Source organism: Bacillus rossius (assembly GCF_032445375.1).
Source record: "Bacillus rossius redtenbacheri isolate Brsri chromosome 4 unlocalized genomic scaffold, Brsri_v3 Brsri_v3_scf4_2, whole genome shotgun sequence".
Taxonomy (NCBI): Eukaryota; Metazoa; Arthropoda; class Insecta; order Phasmatodea; family Bacillidae; genus Bacillus; species Bacillus rossius.
The window spans coordinates 10,350,487-10,370,930 of record NW_026962011.1 but is presented as its reverse complement, the minus strand read 5'-3'; the positions used below and the strand labels follow the sequence as shown (position 1 = coordinate 10,370,930).

Genomic DNA, 20,444 nt, shown 5'->3' with positions numbered 1-20,444 from the left:
ATAAATAAATCACCGACATTCCGCAGTGTGAAACTATAGTCGGCGTGCAACATTTTCAAACTTACTAGAAGTTCGAATACTTGAGATTTTACTTGGCCCAACGAATTGTGAATTAGAAGACTAATATTAAATTGATTTTTTTTGAGGGGGGAGAGGAAAGGAATAAATATGAGGTATATATCTCTCGGTTCCTCGAAGTTGAGAATTTTTTTCCCCCTTCAAAATATCAGTAAAGAAAATATGTTGTTTTGGGTGATGCATGTGAGCTATTGTTAAAATTTTCAATATTTTTTTTCTCAATATTTTAAATTCACCTTTCTCAAAAATAAATTGCTTTATGCGCTCCTGTTGACTCCTGTGGACTCCATATTTGTCTGTGAAATCTTTTATAAGTGTTTACGAACAATTATTTTTTAATGAACATTAAAATTGGATTTTAAAATATAGATATATATATCGATTAAAAAATTTGTAAACTTTGAGAACTGTCTTTTTTTAGGTACAGAGCGAGTGTAATAACAAAGGACGTGTTATCTTTCTAGTTTTTTGTTTCTGTTTGTTGCTCCCGCGGTTGGAAACCACGTGTTCGCGATGTAGTGATATTTTGTTGACGCGCTACCGTGAGTCCAGCACATTGCGCAATGCAAGCAGGCACGAAGGGGTGTCGGCTTGAGGGATCGCGCCAGCTGAGGTCTGCGCTGGGGACCGACTCGGCAAAACAAAGGCTCCCCTTCCCTCCCCCACGACCCGCCGGCGCGGGGGTGTTGGCCGGCGCTTGTCGACGCTCCACTCGGCTCCGAGGACTGTCGGCGCTGCGTGCAGGCGAGGAGGCGTCGCTCACCGTCCACCCGAGATGAAGTGAGTTGTGATTGGCTTGTTTCCGCGGCACAATCTGTTTCTTCCCTCCACCTGTGGCGGACACAGCCTCGAGTTTCGAGAGGGCCGGATGATAGGAGAGTTCTGGGTGGTACGGGATCTAGTTGGATGGACAGTGATGAATGTTATTTCTCGCTTGGGTACCCGCCAGTAGGCCTAAAATAATTTGACCTAAAATTAGGCTAAACATTTTTAGGCCATGTGACTTTATGCCAAACAATATTAGGTCAAATTACTTTAGGTCAAATATATTTATGCCAAACTACTTTAGGCGAAATAATTTTAGGTCAAATGACTTTAAGCCAAACAAATTTATGTCAAATGGCTTTAGGCCAAATATATTTAGGCCAAACATCTTTAGGCCAAATAATTTTATGTCAAATAAGTTTCAGAAAATTATTTTATGTCACTTTATGCCAAACGCCTTTAGGCGAAATAATTTTAGGTCAAATGACTTTAGGCCAAACAAATTTATGTAAAATAGCTTTAGGCCAAATCTGTTTAGGCCAAATAATTTTAGGTCAAATAAGTTTTTGAAAATTATTTTAGGTCAAATGATTTTAAGCCAAACAATTTTTGGTCATTTGGTAGAAAGTAACTTTATTTCTGTCAATAGGAAGTTCTTGCACATTTAGCTCTCTCTATCTCTATCTATCTACCACACACTTCGAACATTCAACATGGCTAGAAAACTTAAAATAAGTTTAGCGGATTGAACACTGATGAACTTTTCTGTTCGCAAGTTTTTTGTTTGCTTGTTATTTACATATTGCTTCTCTGGCGGTTATTTTAATAAGCGAAATTAGTGAATGATTATTTTATTTTCTGGTTAATTCGTTTAATAAATACCCCGTCCCTGGAAAAGTCCAATAATGTGCACCACATGTTTTATGTGAGTGTCTTGTCATACTGTCCTCATCACAATTGTGTGGTTAGAGTTGAGTGAACCAGAATAAATTAATAAATAACATGAGTAAAACTTGTTTAGCTATTTTTTACTTAGGTGATAGGTAAATTTCCCAAATAAATAACTAACAGTATCAGTATCAGTATCAGTATCCAGTACCTAACTGAATACATAAAACCAACTGTAAACATCACATCAATAAGCAACACGGAAACTATCTTTGGTCTACCATCTGGCGATCTCAGTTTCGGTCCAGCGGGTGATCCTGTCAAGTTTAGTAGCGTATCAACTAGATGGCGCTGCAGCTCATCAACTTCTATCTTACACTGGCAGAAACATATCTACCGGGTTCTGCTAATTAGCTATAAAATGCTCCAATCAGGCTTTAAAGCAGAAAAATTTGATTGCCACACAAAAATGACTTGCTGCAAAAATTTGATCTAGATATCAAAAACATTTTCCAATACAGTCAGTAATTGTAGCCAACTTTTTTCCAAGAGAGATGCACCAACTTGTAAAAAAAAAAAACACTTTCACTCATCCAGTATTTTTTTGTGTATTTCAATTTTTCGTCATACTGAGTGCATTCACTATTTGCTTAACTCGACAAACTATTTAACACGTAAATGGGAACCAGTTGTGACATGGAGAACAAACTGGCGCTACTTTCTAAGCGACACATAGGTTTCATCAGTAGCGGTTGTTAAAATGCATGTTGCCATTATCAACTGTAGGGCACAGAAAATACATCTTGTTACTTTATGTCGGTAATCCAAATGTTCTGTTGTGCACACACTGTAACAGCGATAATTGGAAGAATAAAATACAACAGATAAGCGTAATAAAAGTCTCATCTAAATGACAGTACAATAATTAACTGCAAACATTACCAGCTAATATAACCCAAAGCATCTCGAAAATAATTTCTTTTAGATTTATTGGAAATGTATTTTATGCACGCACTAGTAATTTCACATTAAATTATGTTTTCTTGTAACCAGAACAATAATAATCTATATAAACACAGTGTAGGATAGTACCTACCTAAAATTAACAAAGAATTTGTGCAAAAAATGGCCTTCCAAAAACTGACTCAACTGTTTGCTAAATAAATTGCTTTTTGTTTAATTTATTGTTTAGTATAATAATAGTAGTTTATATATATTCTTTAATTCAAAACATAATGCTATGAGTCTGATTTATAAATACTATTTTCCATCATCTCTACCAATATGCTATCACATTGTCTTTTTTTTTACAAACGCAAAACAAGTTTTATATTAGTGAGCAAATTTGCAATTTACAGCCATAATAATCTTGTAAACTGCAATTATGTGTGCATTTAAGAAATTTTTGTATGTCTAAATAAAGGGCTGTAAATTATTGCTCTATAAATGCTACAGCTCAACATATAGCATAGCTGGAAGTAACTAAAACATTCTACTATTTGCTAGAAGTACCTGTTAAAAGATCAGAGTTAATAATTCTAAAAACAGTTTTAGGCCAAATACCTTCAAGCTAAATTATTTATGCAAAACGACTTTAGAAGAAATAATTTAAGGTAAAATGACTTTAGGCCAAATACGTTTGGGTCAAATGACTTTAGGCCAAATATGTTTAGGCCAAATAATTTTAGGTCAAATAAGTGTCATAAAATTATTTTAGGCCAAGTGACTTTATGTCAAACAATTTATGTTAAATGACTTTAGGCCAAATAACTGTATGCCAAACGAATTTAGGTAAAACTATTTTAGGTCAAATGATTTTAGGCCAAACAAATTTATGTCAAATGGTTTTAGGCCAAATAATTTTAGGCCTAATGACTTTAGGTAAAAAAAGTTTAGGCCAAGTGAATGTTCTGAAACAGTTTTAGGCCAAACGACGCGCTCCCTTCTCGCTTGAGGCAGGCAATGGGGCTGACGACTCAATAGGAGCTGGCTTTACCTACCCGAGGGACAGTCTAAGGAATGCGTGAGGTGAGATGGGTATGGAGCAGTGACGGAATGAATTTGTTGTGAAAACGGGAATACCCCGAGAAAACCTACCGGCCACGGCAATATCCGCCGCATTTCCCACTTGCAAAAATACGGGTTCGAACCGGAAATCGAGCCCCGGTCGCCTTGGCGTGAGGCAAGTGTTCTAACCACTCGACCACCGCGCACTCTGAAATAAAAAAAACACTTAAAATGCTATTTTAAGGCATTTCTGAAACCTCGAAAAGTTTTAAAACAACATTGTTCACATATAATTACAATTTTTACAAAAAAAAATTGAACTAATTTCAAAGAATAGGTGCGGTCTGGAGTAGATTATTGTTATTGCTCCAGTTTTTTTGGCAATAGTTTTTTTTTCTTTTGGAAATACACGAGGAGGGGTACCGCCCTTCAAGTCTGGTCAGTTGACTGATTAAGCGAGAATTATTTTACGTTTCACTGTAAGCAAAACAGTCGAGCAAACCATGCACTAAACATTGATTACTGGTTGCAATATAATCGTCTTTGAATCAGTATTATTTGGCAAACCGTTAAATGAGCCAACTGCCTTCATGGATTGGTTTTCACGTTACTATCGTATCACGAGTTTCTGTACTAGAACTGATAATATATTCAATTTATTAATTTAATTTTTATAACTGCGCGGTGTAACGATAGATGTTAACTTTGAACACTTGTTGACGTCAAAATGTTTTCCTATTGTGACTGTTACGACAGCACTCACTCACATTAAATAAACAATTAGGATACGTATTCCCGGTAGTTGCTGCCTGCAGTCTTTTTTAATACAATAGACAAAAACAACGGTAAATCTCTTTAGAGATAGATTTTATTTGCCAATGGTTTGGATGGATAATCCAAAAATAATAGTTAATTGTAACAAATTTACACGTAAGTACCTTAAATAAGTTTTATTAATTGCATAACGTTTCACAGACTTCATTATATTATATATCAGTTTAACAGCAAAAAAAAAAAGTTGAATAATATGTGTTTAATCATATGCAATAGTTTCTTAGTCGTAATTTTATCTATACACAATAAAACCATCACGGGACATTATTTGTAATTGCAAAATTTCACTAAACAAAAAATAATAATTTATGTTTAATATAATCCAAAGTTAAAAAAAAAAACATTCAGGATGCTATTTAACTAATCATCAAATATACTGTCACAACTAAGGTATGGAATCCTTAATTACTTTAATCATTTTAAATATAAAATTTATTTCAAAATATACTCCCGTTTGTTTTGATTGAAATAACCTTTCATGATAATTCATATAACAGTATTTTAAAATTAATTATTATTACAATCTATTATTATTATTATTATTTTACTTGGCGTCTCGTCGACAGCAAGTCATCAGCGTCTGGTAACACTCGACTATGCAGACAGGATATGGCGAAGTGGTCTGCAGTATTTACTTTTTTTATAACATTATAGTGTAATATTTTGTTTGTAGTAATTATTTACAGACAGATATCAGTCTTTAAAAAAAGTTAACCAAACATAAACTTTGTGTTATAAAATGTGTTTTAAAATGTTTCAGGTTAATATTTTAGTAATGCTATAGAAATATATAACTTCTAACGTATGCGGTAAGTTTAAAGTATTAACTTGCAGCGGTCAGGTTCCGCTACTTTCGAACGGGAAGCCTACAATGTACAAAAGTTGAGGAACATCCCGATGAAGCCCGAAGGGTTAACCTTCGGCCATCTTCGGAAGTTTGTTTTTATTTTGGGAAAACGCGTGGTATTTAGAAATAGATTGTAAACATGGCATATAAGAACAGTAAGATAGAGAATTAATTTAACGAATGTATAGAAAATAAAATGGAAAACATCGTCGGGTATGTGGAGATGGAAGTTGTCTGTGAAACATTCACGAATGGATTGTAACAGTTAGGTTATTCATACTAGGTGCCTCAGCAGGTGAAGGTGAATTTATTATCTCTAGTCTGTCCGTGCATAACGTCAGAGTGATAGACTTAACGTGAAACGACGGTTCGACAACAGACTCGGCCATTGGTTGGACAAGCGTGTGTATGATACGTCAATAAAGTGCCATAGTTTTTACTCAGTCTGTTTCCTTTTCATTGCTGGTGAGAACGGGACGAGAGTGGAGTGAGCTTGAGGAGTGAGTATTAAAGGGGAAGGGAGGGAGGGACTTAAGGAGGAGGCTCAGGGAGTTGAGAGGGAGTTATCCTTGCCACCGGGTGGAAGCCCAATTGCAAGAGTACAAATTAATTAATTCATAATTCATACAAGGCGTCCTGGGTGGCCTGAACAGCCCAGGTAAGTTAAATTAACGACGCACTCCTGCCTGCAGCCACGTGGTAGAACCTGCCCTGAGACCATATTTTCGACCTAACTAAGAATGTACAGTCGTAAATACTTCAACGCTGCTGTGTTGATGACTTCATAATGAAATGTGTGAATAGATAAAAGATAAATGTATATTTGTATAAGATACCAAAATTATCGAGATTATCAAAGAATACAAATTTTTAACGTGTGAAATATGTTGACCATTGGGTGTGTATTATGTTGCTGTAAATAATATCTTTTTTTTATTCAGTTTCTCTTTAACACTTGGTCTCCAGAGTGCCCTTTATTTGAGCAATTCACTACATCCTCAGTACCTACTTGTAAATTGCTTCTGTTTGTTGCAAGCATGTGAAGAAATTACAATATTAGCTTATACGTTAAATTCCTTGGACGCGCCATGGAAATGAAGAATTATTTTCCGTTTGTTGCAGGCATGAGAAAAAATTAGAACATCTGCTTATACATGCGATTCCTTGGACACCACATGAAAATTAGGAGATATTTTTATCAATCCTCATAACTGTGCCTTTTTTACTGGATTTAGAATGTTATTTAATTGCCACTTAAGGATAGTAACTTAGAAAGTTGAAATAAAACTGGTTGTAGGTATTATTTAAAAATCAAAGAGTATGTTTTTACAACCTTATATTTCAATGAAAAAAACTTATGAAATTTGGATGGAGAGAAAAAAAGTATAAAGATTTTTTGCCACATATTCATAATAAATGATTGTACAGTGAGGACGGTAGGGGAATGGAATAGGCTGGAGGAGGAGTGTGTGATGGTTGGGAGTGTGGACCAGTTCAGAAGAAGAGTGCGGGGAAAGTAGAGTGAATGCTTGCCACCGGGTACTTCTGTGCCCACTTGCAGCAATAATAATAATAATAATAATAATAATAATAATAATAATAATAATAACAATAACATGATAGGTATATTTTCAAACACATTGATAGTTATTGGTAGGTAAGTTACAAGAAAGAAAGTGTAATATTTGAATCATAAAAAAAGATTTAGGCTTAACCAGTGGCGTAGCCAGGATTTGTGTATGGGGGGTGTTAAGAAGCAAGGCCCCCCTGTATTAAAGTGGGTGTCTGGGGGTCCTCCCCCGGAAAAATTGGGATTTTAAGGTGTAAAATAGTGCTATTTTAGCAGTTTTCGGTTCTTAAATTTTAAATATTTTAATGGTAAAAATTTTATTAATTTTAATATGAAATTTATTTCAGTGATGAATAAGAAATTAATTAAAGATTTGGTGCTAGGGGGGGGGGGTTTGAACCCCTAAACCCCCCCACCTCCTGGCTACGCCCCTGGGCTTAATATATTCAATATGTCATTTCCCTATTCGAACAGCGCGTCAGGGCGTCAACGGCCTCTCCCACCCTCATTTTCCCTTCCCCCTTGTTGTGATGTGCTTTGCTTCTAGCCTCCCCTCCCGGGGTTGGCGCATGCGCGGTGGTCCGCGCAGAGCCTTTATAAGAGGTTGCTCAGCTCTTTGAAGGGCTTATTAAATTTGGTTTGTCATTTAACGCACTTCCTTGTCGACAGTTTTTTTTTGTTAAACTTCGTTTATTTGCAACAAGAAAAAAAATGAGAACACATGAAATTGCTCGTTACCGAGGTTAGATGTTTACACATTACTGGCGACTATTGAAAGACTAGTTCACATTTTTTTTAATTATTAAAAGTAATAAACTTGTGTGTGTTCGTTAAAATCTGGGGTTAAAAATAAAATTGCCAGGGGGATTTTTTTACTCAATAATTTTGAAGTTTTCTACAAACAAACGGAATCAAGAATAAATATAGCCTTCTGAAGAAGAATATTGAAATTTTGGCTGATCCCAGCACATAATTATGTATCTATGCAGTTTAAAGTTTGGTCTCACACACCAAGTTGATTTTTTTTTTGTTTTTCCCTTTTCTCTTTATTATTTTATTTCAGGGATGCTTCTGAAAATTGCATTCGTTGTTCCGTTTCAAATATCTTTGACAGGTATTCTTTAAGTGTAATATATAATGGGCGTAAAAGGTCGCGCAAGTGATAATAGTTACACGAAAACTTGCACTACTTTTTTTTTTAGCTCATTCTATTACACTTAAAGAATACCTGTTGAAAATATTTGTAACGGAACAACAAATGCAAGGAAGGTACCGTGTTATATTTACACAAATAGACTCAAAACAACAGTGGCGTGTGAGACCGAGCGTGTGGCGAGTAGGCCAATATAGGTGCTCTCAGACAGTGCCCCCCCCCCCCCCCAACCCCGAAAAACCAGTTGTCTGCTACATTAATATTGCCGACAAAAATTATTGTTTCTGAAACCAATAAAATATTTTAGTATATTTAATGAATTTCTTGTAGAATCATAAAATCTGGCGGTTGGATGTTATGTGTAGTGTGAGTATAGATTAAATACAAATTTAGTAATTTTAAATACTTTTTTTTTCCTCTGGCTATTCTGAAATCCTAGAGTGCCCCCCTCCGAGGTGAACCTCTGGATCCGCCACTGCTCTCAGACATGGCGACCGACCCTACACAGTTTCTCGGTGTACCAACCTCTTGCCACTGGAAGACTTGTAAATACAGTGGAAAAAAGTTGTTATCTGTCTACGTAAGCGGCGCAGGCCTCGCAGAATTTGCGCATATCGTGATGTGTCAGCCCCTGAGCATTAACACTCTCGTAGCTGTGGAACTAATTACGATAGAAGTCTGACAGATGCAGTAGAAAAACAAAACATACCAGCTGTGTTGTATTTCTTACTGAAACACTTTTGATAGAAATATCCCACCGTTCGATACTACAGAGATGAGAATTTCTGATAAATGCATCAAGCTGTCTCAGCCTCTGGTCCAGTACTTTAAGATGCAGCTGTATTTTGTCAAAGTTTTCTGTGGTACCTATTGTACAATTTAGTTGATGAGCACTCACTTAAAAAAAACTCCGGAAAATTATATAGATGCATTGTAAATAATATTAATTTTTTTTTTTCCAGTTTTATTGCAATCGTCGTCATGCATTTAGTCAGTCTGGCAGTTCTAATGGCAAAAAGTCACTCAGATCCCCTGAGTGACGCCATACTGGAAGAGTGGGAATCATTCAAGGTAAGACATTTATTCTATAAAATTATTTTTGCCGAGCATGAGTGTGTTCTCCTTGAACTCTAACTATAACTCCCACCCCCCTCCCCCCAATTCATCCCTTACAAAAAAAATCCAGGTTATTTGTTTTCATTTACTTAGAACCATTACCGTAATGCATGCATACAACTCGCGTTTCGTTTCCAAGATGATTATGAAATACGTTTGTTTGAATACTCACCTACAGTCGTTATTTCATACAAGATGAAATGTGAATTGTTTAACTTGTTACATATTAGCCCAATTTTTAAGATCAAAAGGCTATCAGAACACTTTAGAACATCAAATTTCGTGGTGATGATACGCTATCTACAACTCCAAATTTTACTATGATTTTTTTTTTAAATATCTGTATTATATAAAAATTAACATATTTCAACTTGGTAATAATATTTATAATAGATGAAATCAATTGCACATTATAAATTCCTTGCACCAACGTAACTCTACCACCAAGAGCAAATGACATACTTCAATAACCTTTCAGAGTTTTCATCTTTTAAAACATCAAGAAAGACCGATAGGTAAGAGTTTGCAACAACAAAAAATTGAGAAATATAAATGCTTCCATGCATGCTTTGATTAACTAAGTCAAATAGAAATGATGCTTCATATTTGTTCTGCTCTCATTAATAATAACTGCAGCTTCTATTTTCCGGTCTTTCTCCCCTATTTGGATCGAATTCAGCATCGAGACTACGAATGGATCTTTTGCGTGACTTTGTTAATGGTATTCGGTATGCCTCCATGCTTGGTCTACGTGTTTCTGGAAATCCTACTTCGATGGTTTTCTAAGTGCGTATGCCCAGAATTTATTTTGCACAAAAATTTCACTATATGATCCGTGCTGATTGCTTCTCACTGCGTCTTCACGTAAACTCTTTACGATGCCTTGAATCTCAATTATGCACCAAAGAATGTAAATTAATATAAGGCTCGGTCCCACGCGATATATTGTTTTTTTTTTTTTTTTTTTTTTTTTTTTTTAAATTTTCTTGTAGTTGCAATTGCCCAAATGTTGAATGTGTCAATTGCTTGGGATTTGCCTTAGGTATTCTTAAAGTCCGCGTAATCTTTTTTTAATGATTACCTTTTTACAGATGAAGTATGGAAAGAAGTACAGTAACAAAACAGAAGAAAAGTTTAGACTGAAGGTATTTTTGGATAACTGGAGGAAAATAACGAAGCATAACGACCGATACGAGAGAGGTGAAGTTACCTTCAAGATGGGGATGAACAAATACGGTGACTTGGTATGCTATGCCTGCCAGAATTATTAATATATTACCATATTAATATAAGTACAAACAAATTTTTTTTTCCTAGATTTTAACTATAGCATAAGTTAAGGGTTTTGCCTTGTAAAAAAATCTAACAAATAAATTCATGAAGTTCCATTAAAGAAACGTTATTGCCGTATTTTTAAAATATATATATATAATTGATAAGGCTACATAATTGTCATATGATCCGCTAAAATTCATTATAAAACCAGCGCTAAGAAAATAGCACCACAAAAGTGACAAGAAATCATAAAAAAAATTTCAGTCCAGTCATAGAGTACGATCTTTTCTATTCACAATAGCATTGGCGATCCTATGGGAGGGGCGTTTGTGGCACTTCCGCCCCTCCACAAACCCTTATAAAAAACCTGGAGAAATAAAGTAAATAATCCTACTCCATTCTGCTTCTATTATTTGAAGTCCGTTCAGTAATTTTAAATTTAATCACTCTTTAGTTTCGGGAATTAATTTTAAATACGTCATGCATGCGTTAAAATAGGCTTTAAAGGGCTGTCACTTTACTGGGAGGTGTTTGAGACCACCTAAAAAATCTCCGAAAATGTTAATGCAAGTACACCACTGCATAACAGCCACGTTTATACAAGTGATGGGTTGAGTCCCAATTTTCTCGAATCTGAATCCGGAGTTAGAATCCCAGGGTCTACCTCGAATATAATCTTTGAATCCGAATCTAGGTATCAAGGGCAAAATCTAAAATAATATACAACAAATTAAAAATAGTAACTATGGTGTTGAAACATTCAACACTTTAAATGTTTGTTTCACAAAGTTTTCAGAATAAATACATTTTGTAATTTTATTTATATAATTACATGTTAAAAGTTCAATATTTTGGGGGATGGTAATAGAATAGGTATAAAGAAAAAAATTGATCTAATAAACTTCTGAAGTTATCAGTGTTGACATTTTAAATGTATTTTATTTCCTCTAAGTAGTATATAATAGTTCCTCCGAGATCAGGCTTCAGGCTGTGGAGCCGGGAGCCGGTCCGCCATATTGGATTGTGTCGTCAATGCGGCCATCTTGGATGGTTGTGACCTTGACCCTTGACCTTGACCCCGACGGCCATTTTGGATCCGCCATCTTGGATAACGTCATTTTGTTTTCTCGAACATTCCGGCATTGTGTTTTCCGCCATATTGGATGATGATGTCACCGTTGCAAATTTCGTTATGGTCACCATCTTTAAAATCTTTAGTTATTACCCGATTTTAATGAAAATTTTTTAAAAATTATATAAAAAAATTCATTTAATAATTTTTTTAATAAAATATTAAAAAAAAAACAAGCTTTTATGACACGGAGTTCGGAGTCCTCGGTTCGAACCCGGCAAAGGCAAAAAAATTAAAAAATGGCGACCGATCCTTCCCCCGCGGTGGCTGCTGGCATACTGACCCCCACCACTTTTTGCCATTCATATATATCGTCACCTAGTATGACGTCATGTCTGCCATCTTGTCTTCGATGCTGGAAGTCATCATCATTATTGTATCGTCGGCGAGAGTGCGCTGACGCCATGTTAGTTTAATTCTTATCCGCTAGTGTGCAGTAATCATTTATAACTGTGACACCCGCCATCTTGAAATTTGGCCGCCATCTTGAAAATCCGTAATTATTAAGCTAGAAATTCAGGAAAAGTTCCAAAATTCATTAAATAAATCACTCATTAATTTACATATTTATTCGATCCGCTCCTGTCCTCGGTTCGATACCCGATCGATGCAATAATGTTTAATTTTATGTAAAAAATAATAAATTCAACAAACCATGTTCAACATTCGTAAAGAGACTTTAAAACCTCTACTACCATCATCCTATCAGACATCAAGACCAACATATTGGTAATTCATAATTTTAATGCTAGAGATTCGGGAAAAAGCTCAAAATTCATTAAATAAATTTGTAATCTATATACTGATTGATTAGGTCGACTAAGGTCATTGGTTCGATCCCTGGCCGATACAAAAAAAAACTTTAATATTTTAAAAAAGTACCACTAAAGTGACAGGTTTGAAAAAATAAAAACACCGCAAGTTCTTTTTTAAAAAAATTTTTTATTACATACATACTACACTACTACAAGTACATAAAAATACACAGACAAATTACTAAAGTTTTGTGGATTCCTCGATTCAAACAGTCTTCTAAATGGACGAAGTAAGTCTTTTACATGTTCGTAAATGTCTATTCAGTTTATCAGGTAGACATATTGGTACACCACAATTTTCACACAAAGACGAATTAAGGACTTCAATAAAAGGACAGTGATATATTTCGTGTCGTTGTGCACTTTGAATATTTGCCAATGTTTTGTTACAAAATATACAGCTTGATTCCGATTAATGTACAGCCAGTCTATCACAATTCCTGAGGTGCCGTTTTAATCTTCCATATTGTACAAATTTGTTTAAACATCTGTTGCTCTAATATTTAATGCGTTCAGGGTTATTACTACAATTGTGTATTACATAATCCCGTAATTTCAAGTTTTTGATCTTCTCACAGTACGTGCAGTCGGGTGACGGAACACCGCTGGATGCTCCTTCCTTCATCAATGACACTGGAACTGTTGACAACCATTGTAACACTGCTGACATGTTAACTTCTGAAGCCGTTGAGGTCTGCTCTGCAGAAGATGTTGCACGCATCGAAATCTCCCGCTGTGCTGAGAGAGCTGGTGTAGCTGTAGACACCGTTGTCATCGTGCTCTGAACTGATGATGGTAGACGTTCGATCCAGGTTGGTGTAGATAGTGGTAATGATGCCATCGAGTTCTCAAGAATAGCTAGATACTGGTCTATTATGTTATACAAGTCTAACTATCCGATCCGTTCATCATCGCAGTCAGAGACGGACTGAAGTTCATATAACCAGGGTCTCACTTATATAGTCTCATAAGCTGGTACAACACATGAGTCAAAACAATAACTATGATCATTATACTAGCACTTACTTTCTCGGAGTATTTTTAATAATGATGATGTAAGCTATCGAGACGTGAAATTAGTTTATTGCACTTGTTGCACTGAAACATTATTCTTTGAGCATTATTATAACAACCACTCCTTTCATGTCTGCGAGCATTTGAGGTGATAGTAAATGATGCGTCACAGTATTTGCACTGACGCAATGTACGCTCTTCATTAGTGGAAGTATCCATTGCTGATGATGAAACTTCGGATGATGGTGGTATCACATCTGTTGAAATCTCCTCCAATGTTGACGTCGTCGTCGTTGCCAACGGGATCTGCACATTCTCCGTCGTAGCTGTCGTCAAGGTTCCTGTAGACGATGGTACAACCTCCGAGTTCGACGTTAAAGTCGGTAAAAATGCCATCGAGTTCGCAAGAACAGGTAATTACGCGATTTATGCACCAGATTAAACAAACTAGGTGATCCTTACACCGCCGACGTCAGTAACAAACTGAGCGTCCTGCTGTCTAGGTCTCGCTTATATACATGCACCGTATGGAATAATACGCTAGTCAAATCAAGAACCATTTACAATAATACTAGAGTCAAAACAACATTAAAAATAGAAGGACCATCAACGAAAAGACAGCACATTTGGAAGCACCGACAACGAAAAGACAGCACCGCCAACGAAAAGGCAGCACATTTGGAAGAACCGTCAACGAAAAGGCAGCACATTTGGAAGCACCGACAACGAAAAGGCAGCACATTTGGAAGCACCGACAACGAAAATGCAGCACATTTGGAAGCACCGACAACGAAAAGGCAGCACATTTGGAAGCACCGACAACGAAAAGGCAGCACATTTGGAAGCACCGACAACGAAAAGGCAGCACATTTGGAAGCACCGACAACGAAAAGACAGCACATTTGGAAGCACCGACAACGAAAAGACAGCACATTTGGAATCACCGACAACGAAAAGGCAGCACATTTGGAAGCACCGACAACGAAAAGGCAGCACATTTGGAAGCACCGACAACGAAAAAGCAGCACATTTGGAAGCACCGACAACGAAAAGGCAGCGCATTTGGAAGCACCGACAACGAAAAGGCAGTTCCATCATCAAAAAGGCCGCACATTTGTCATTGGCTCCAATATACATTGGCTCCAATATTCATTGGCTCCATTATTCATTGGTTCCATCAGTCTATTGATTCCATCAGTCTAGTGACTCCATCAGTCATTGGCTCCTACAGTCATTGGCTCCAACTGTCTTTTGTCTCACCAACTCCAAATATATTTGGCTAGAATTCTACGAGTCTAAGAGACTACGAGGCCACAAGGCTACGAGTCTTAAGGATCTAGCTGGTTACGAGTTATACATAGCTACGAGACTGCATGGCTAAAAGACCGCGTGGCTACGAAACTACATGTCTTTGAAGCTACAAGAATACAAGTCTACTCGGCTCCAACTACTTCAGCAGTATTATGTTATTATATTGCATGACTGCTTGTTTACGTAGCTACAAGTCTACGAGGCTACTTGGCTACATAGCTACAATTATACGAGGTCCCAAGACATCATGACTACGCGACAACGAGCCATGAGGTTACGAGACTACACGACTACGAATCTTCAAGTTTACGAGGCTGCGAGGCTACAGAGCTACGAAGCTTCTAGAACATAAGTTTACGAGACTGCAAGGATACAGGACTACAAGTCTACACGAGTACTTGACAACGAAGCTACAAGTCTACAAGGCTCCAATTGCTACATCTGTCTTCGTCTGAATTTTCTCTTTGGCTCAAACTGCTACACCAGCATTATGTTTTAATAGTACAAGGCTACTTGACTACGAAGCTACAAGTCTACATGGCACCAATTGCGGCATCTGTCTTCGACTGAATTTTCTCTTTGGCTCCAACTGCTACAGCAGCATTATGTTATAATAGTACAAGGCTACTTGACTACGAAGCTACAAGATTACATGGCACCAATTGCAGCATATGTCTTCGGCTGAATTTTCTCTTTGGCTCCAACTGCTACAGCAGCATTGTTATAATATTACAAGGCTACTTGGTTACGAAGCTATACATCTACAAGGCTCCAATTATCGCATCTGTCTCCGTCGGCATTTTCTCTTTTGCTCCCACTGCTCCAACAGCATTATGTTATATGATTCCATGGATACTTTGTTACGTAGCTACAGGTCTACGAGGTTCCAATGCATCATGTTTACGAAGCTTCCAGAACACAAGGTTACGAGACTGCGAGGCTACAGGACTACGAAGCTTCCAGGACACGAGGCTACATGGCTACAAGACTACATGACTCTAACTGATTACAATAGCACCATTCAGTGGTGAGAGTTAGGTTATCTAATGCAAAGCAAATTGATGCAAATAGTTCTGGCTGTCATCAACAGATGTAGCCACGTGTTTCTTGCAGGTAAATATTAATTAGTTATTTTATGTGGGATGCGGGTTGCTCACTAACGATCGCAAAAGAAGGAGGGGTTCGCTAGACATCAAGGAGAAGGAAGTTCGTCTTACATGTTAATGCTTCGCTGATGTCTCATGGCATATTATTTGACTGAGTAATGGTTGTTTATTTCTTTAATTCCACCTGGTAAAATTATTGCTAGTGTCAATTTATTAGCAGAAATTCACTAATTAAATGTAACTCTGAATAAAATGACATGACTCATTAAGTAAATATCCTTCATGCAGAGATCGATTTCTCACAAATAATCAGCAGCACTCGGAGAAAATCATTAGATGTCTAGCCAGGAATAACCAGAAGCACTTGGAGAAAACCATCAAATTATTAACAAGAATAATCAGGAGCACACGGAGAAAACCATACACATATAAGAAAAGAATATTCATGAGCAAACATAATGACAAGAATAATCGGGAGCACACGGAGAAAACCACCACACGTTTTCTTTGATATCATAAAAGTACAGGAATTTTTTTTTATAAATAGCAAATAAATAATAAAAAATTTAAAATGTAAAAAAAAAAATTCAAAAATACATAAAATTCTAGTTTGTACTAAAACACTTTCTTTGCTCAACAATGAGAAGTTTACAAGCTAGCAGAATCTTATGTATTTTTGTATTTTTTTTTACATTTTAAATTTTTTATTATTTATTTGCTATTTATAAAAAAAAATTTCCTGTACTTTTATGTTATCAAAGAAAACGTGTGGTGGTTTTCTCCGTGTGCTCCCGATTATTCTTGTCATTATGTTTGCTCATGAATATTCTTTTCTTATATGTGTATGGTTTTCTCCGTGTGCTCCTGATTATTCTTGTTAATAATTTGATGGTTTTCTCCAAGTGCTTCTGGTTATTCCTGGCTAGACATCTAATGATTTTCTCCGAGTGCTGCTGATTATTTGTGAGAAATCGATCTCTGCATGAAGGATATTTACTTAATGAGTCATGTCATTTTATTCAGAGTTACATTTAATTAGTGAATTTCTGCTAATAAATTGACACTAGCAATAATTTTACCAGGTGGAATTAAAGAAATAAACAACCATTACTCAGTCAAATAATATGCCATGAGACATCAGCGAAGCATTAACATGTAAGACGAACTTCCTTCTCCTTGATGTCTAGCGAACCCCTCCTTCTTTTGCGATCGTTAGTGAGCATCCCGCATCCCACATAAAATAACTAATTAATATTTACCTGCAAGAAACACGTGGCTACATCTGTTGATGACAGCCAGAACTATTTGCATCAATTTGCTTTGCATTAGATAACCTAACTCTCACCACTGAATGGTGCTATTGTAATCAGTTAGAGTCATGTAGTCTTGTAGCCATGTAGCCTCGTGTCCTGGAAGCTTCGTAGACCTGTAGCCTCGCAGTCTCGTAACCTTGTGTTCTGGAAGCTTCGTAAACATGATGCATTGGAACCTCGTAGACCTGTAGCTACGTAACAAAGTATCCATGGAATCATATAACATAATGATGTTGGAGCAGTGGGAGAAAAAGAGAAAATGCCGACGAAGACAGATGCGATAATTGGAGCCTTGTAGATGTGTAGCTTCGTAACCAAGAAGCCTTGTAATATTATAACATAATGCTGCTGTAGCAGTTGGAGCCAAAGAGAAAATTCAGTCGAAGACAGATGCTGCAATTGGTGCCATGTAATCGTGTAGCTTCGTAGTCAAGTAACCTTGTACTATCATAACATAATGCTGCTGTAGCAGTTGGAGCCAAAGAGAAAATTCATCGAAGACAGATGCCGCAATTGGAGCCTTGTAGACTTGTAGCTTCTTAGTCAAGTACTCGTGTAGACTTGTAGTCCTGTATCCTCGTAGTCTCGTAAACTTATGTTCTAGAAGCTTCGTAGCTCTGTAACCTCGCAGCCTCGTAAACTTGAAGATTCGTAGTCGTGTAGTCTCGTAACCTCATGGCTCGTTGTCGCGTAGTCATGATGTCTTGGGACCTCGTATAATTGTAGCTATGTAGCCAAGTAGCCTCGTAGACTTGTAGCTACGTAAACAAGTAGTCATGCAATATAATAACATAATGCTGCTGGAGTAGTTGGAGCCGAGTAGACTTGTATTCTTGTAGCTTCAAATACATGTAGTTTCGTAGCCACGCGGTCTTTTAGACATGCAGTCTCGTAGCTATGTATAACTCGTAACCAGCTAGATCCTTTAAGACTCGTAGCCTTGTGGCCTCATAGTCTCTTAGACTCGTAGAATTCTAGCCAAATATATTTGGAGTTGGTGAGACAAAAGACAGTTGGAGCCAATGACTGTAGGAGCCAATGACTGATGGAGTCACTAGACTGATGGAATCAATAGACTGATGGAACCAATGAATAATGGAGCCAATGAATATTGGAGCCAATGTATATTGGAGCCAATGACAAATGTGCGGCCTTTTTGATGATGGTGCTGCCTTTTCGTTGTCGATGCTTCCAAATGTGCTGCCTTTTCGTTGTCGGTGCTTCCAAATGTGCTGCCTATTCGTTGTCGGTGCTTCCAAACGTGCTGCCTTTTCGTTGTCGGTGCTTCCAAATGTGCTGCCTTTTCGTTGTCGGTGCTTCCAAATGTGCTGCCTTTTCGTTGTCGGTGCTTCCAAATGTGCTGCCTTTTCGTTGTCAGTGCTTCCAAATGTGCTGCCTTTTCGTTGTCGGTGCTTCCAAATTTGCTGTCTTTTCGTTGTCGGTGCTTCCAAATGTGCTGCCTTTTCGTTGTCGGTACTTCCAAATGTGCTGCCTTTTCGTTGTCGGTGCTTCCAAATGTGCTGCCTTTTCGTTGTTGGTGCTTCCAAATGTGCTGCCTTTTCGTTGTTGGTGCTTCCAAATGTGCTGCCTTTTCGTTGTCGGTGCTTCCAAATGTGCTGCCTTTTCGTTATCGGTGCTTCCAAATGTGCTGACTTTTCGTTGATGGTCCTTCTATTTTTAATGTTGTTTTGACTCTAGTATTATTGTAAATGGTTCTTGATTTGACTAGCGTATTATTCCATACGGTGCATGTATATAAGCGAGTCCTAGACAGCAGGACGCTCAGTTTGTTACTGACGTCGGCGGTGTAAGGATCACCTAGTTTGTTTAATCTGGTGCATAAGTCGCGTAATTATCTGTTCTTGCGAACTCGATTGCATCTTTACCGACTTTAACGTCGAACTCGGAGGTTGTATCATCGTATACAGGAACCTTGACGACAGCTACGACGGAGAAGGTGCAGATCCCTTTGGCAACGACGACGACGTCAACATTGGAGGAGATTTCAACAGATGTGATACCATAATCATCCGAAGTTTCATCATCAGCAATGGATACTTCCACTAATGAAGAGCGTACATTGCGTCAGTGCAAATACTGTGACGCATCATTTACTATCACCTCAAATGCTCGCAGACATGAAAGGAGTGGTTGTTATAATAATGCTCAAAGAATAATGTTTCAGTGCAACAAGTGCAATAAACTAATTTCACGTCTCGATAGCTTACATCATCATTATAAAAAATGCTCCGAGAAAGTAAGTGCTAGTATAATGATCATAGTTATTGTTTTGACTCATGTGTTGTACCAGCTGATGAGACTATATAAGTGAGACCCTGGTGATATGAACTTCAGTCCGTCTCTGACTGCGATGATGAACGGATCGGATAGTTAGACTTGTATAACATAATAGACCAGTATCTAGCTATTCTTGAGAACTCGATGGCATCATTACCACTATCTACACCAACCTGGATCGAACGTCTGCCATCATCAGTGCAGAGCACGATGACAACGGTGTCTACAGCTACACCTGCTCTCTCAGCACAGCAGGAGATTTCGATGCGTGCAACATCTTCTGCAGAGCAGACCTCAACGGCTTCAGAAGTTAACATGTCAGCAGTGTTCCAATGGTTGTCAACAGTTCCAGTGTCATTGATATAGGAAGGAGCATCCAGCGGTGTTCCATCACCCGACTGCACGTACTGTGAGAAGATCAAAAACTTGAAATTACGGGATTATGTAATACACAATTGTAGTAATAACTCTGAACGCATTAAATATCAGTGCAACAGATGCTTAAGCAAATTTGAACAATATGGAAGATTAAAACGGCACCTCAGAAATTGTGATAGACTGGCTGTACATTAATCGGAATCAAGCTGTATATTTTGTAACAAAACATTGGCAAATATTCAAAGTGCACAACGACACAAAATATATCACTGTTCTTTTAATGAAGTCGATAATTCGTCTTTGTGTGAAAATTGTGGTGTACCAATATGTCGACCTGATAAACTGAATAGACATTTACGAACATGTAAAAGACTTACTTCGTCCATTTAGAAGACTGTTTGAATCGAGGAATCCACAAAACTTTAGTAATTTGTCTGTGTATTTTTTTTGTACTTGTAGTAGTGTAGTATGTATGTAATAAAAAAAATTTTTAAAAAAGAACTTGCGGTGTTTTTATTTTTTCAAACCTGTCACTTTAGTGGTA

General features: G+C 37.2%; 1 protein-coding gene across 4 annotated transcripts in view; it reads left to right on the top strand.

The window, feature by feature from the left end:
• The first annotated feature begins 757 nt into the window (after window positions 1-757).
• Window positions 758-20,444, top strand: part of LOC134541893 (procathepsin L-like) — a 43,016-nt gene continuing 23,329 nt past the window's right edge. For all 4 annotated transcript variants that reach the window (XM_063385622.1, XM_063385621.1, XM_063385624.1 and 1 more), the window contains exons 1-3: window positions 758-858; window positions 9,105-9,213; window positions 10,350-10,502. In XM_063385622.1, coding sequence (XP_063241692.1) covers window positions 854-858; window positions 9,105-9,213; window positions 10,350-10,502 — 267 coding nt within the window. In that variant the 5' untranslated portion in view covers window positions 758-853. The remainder of the gene's footprint in view (window positions 859-9,104; window positions 9,214-10,349; window positions 10,503-20,444) is intronic.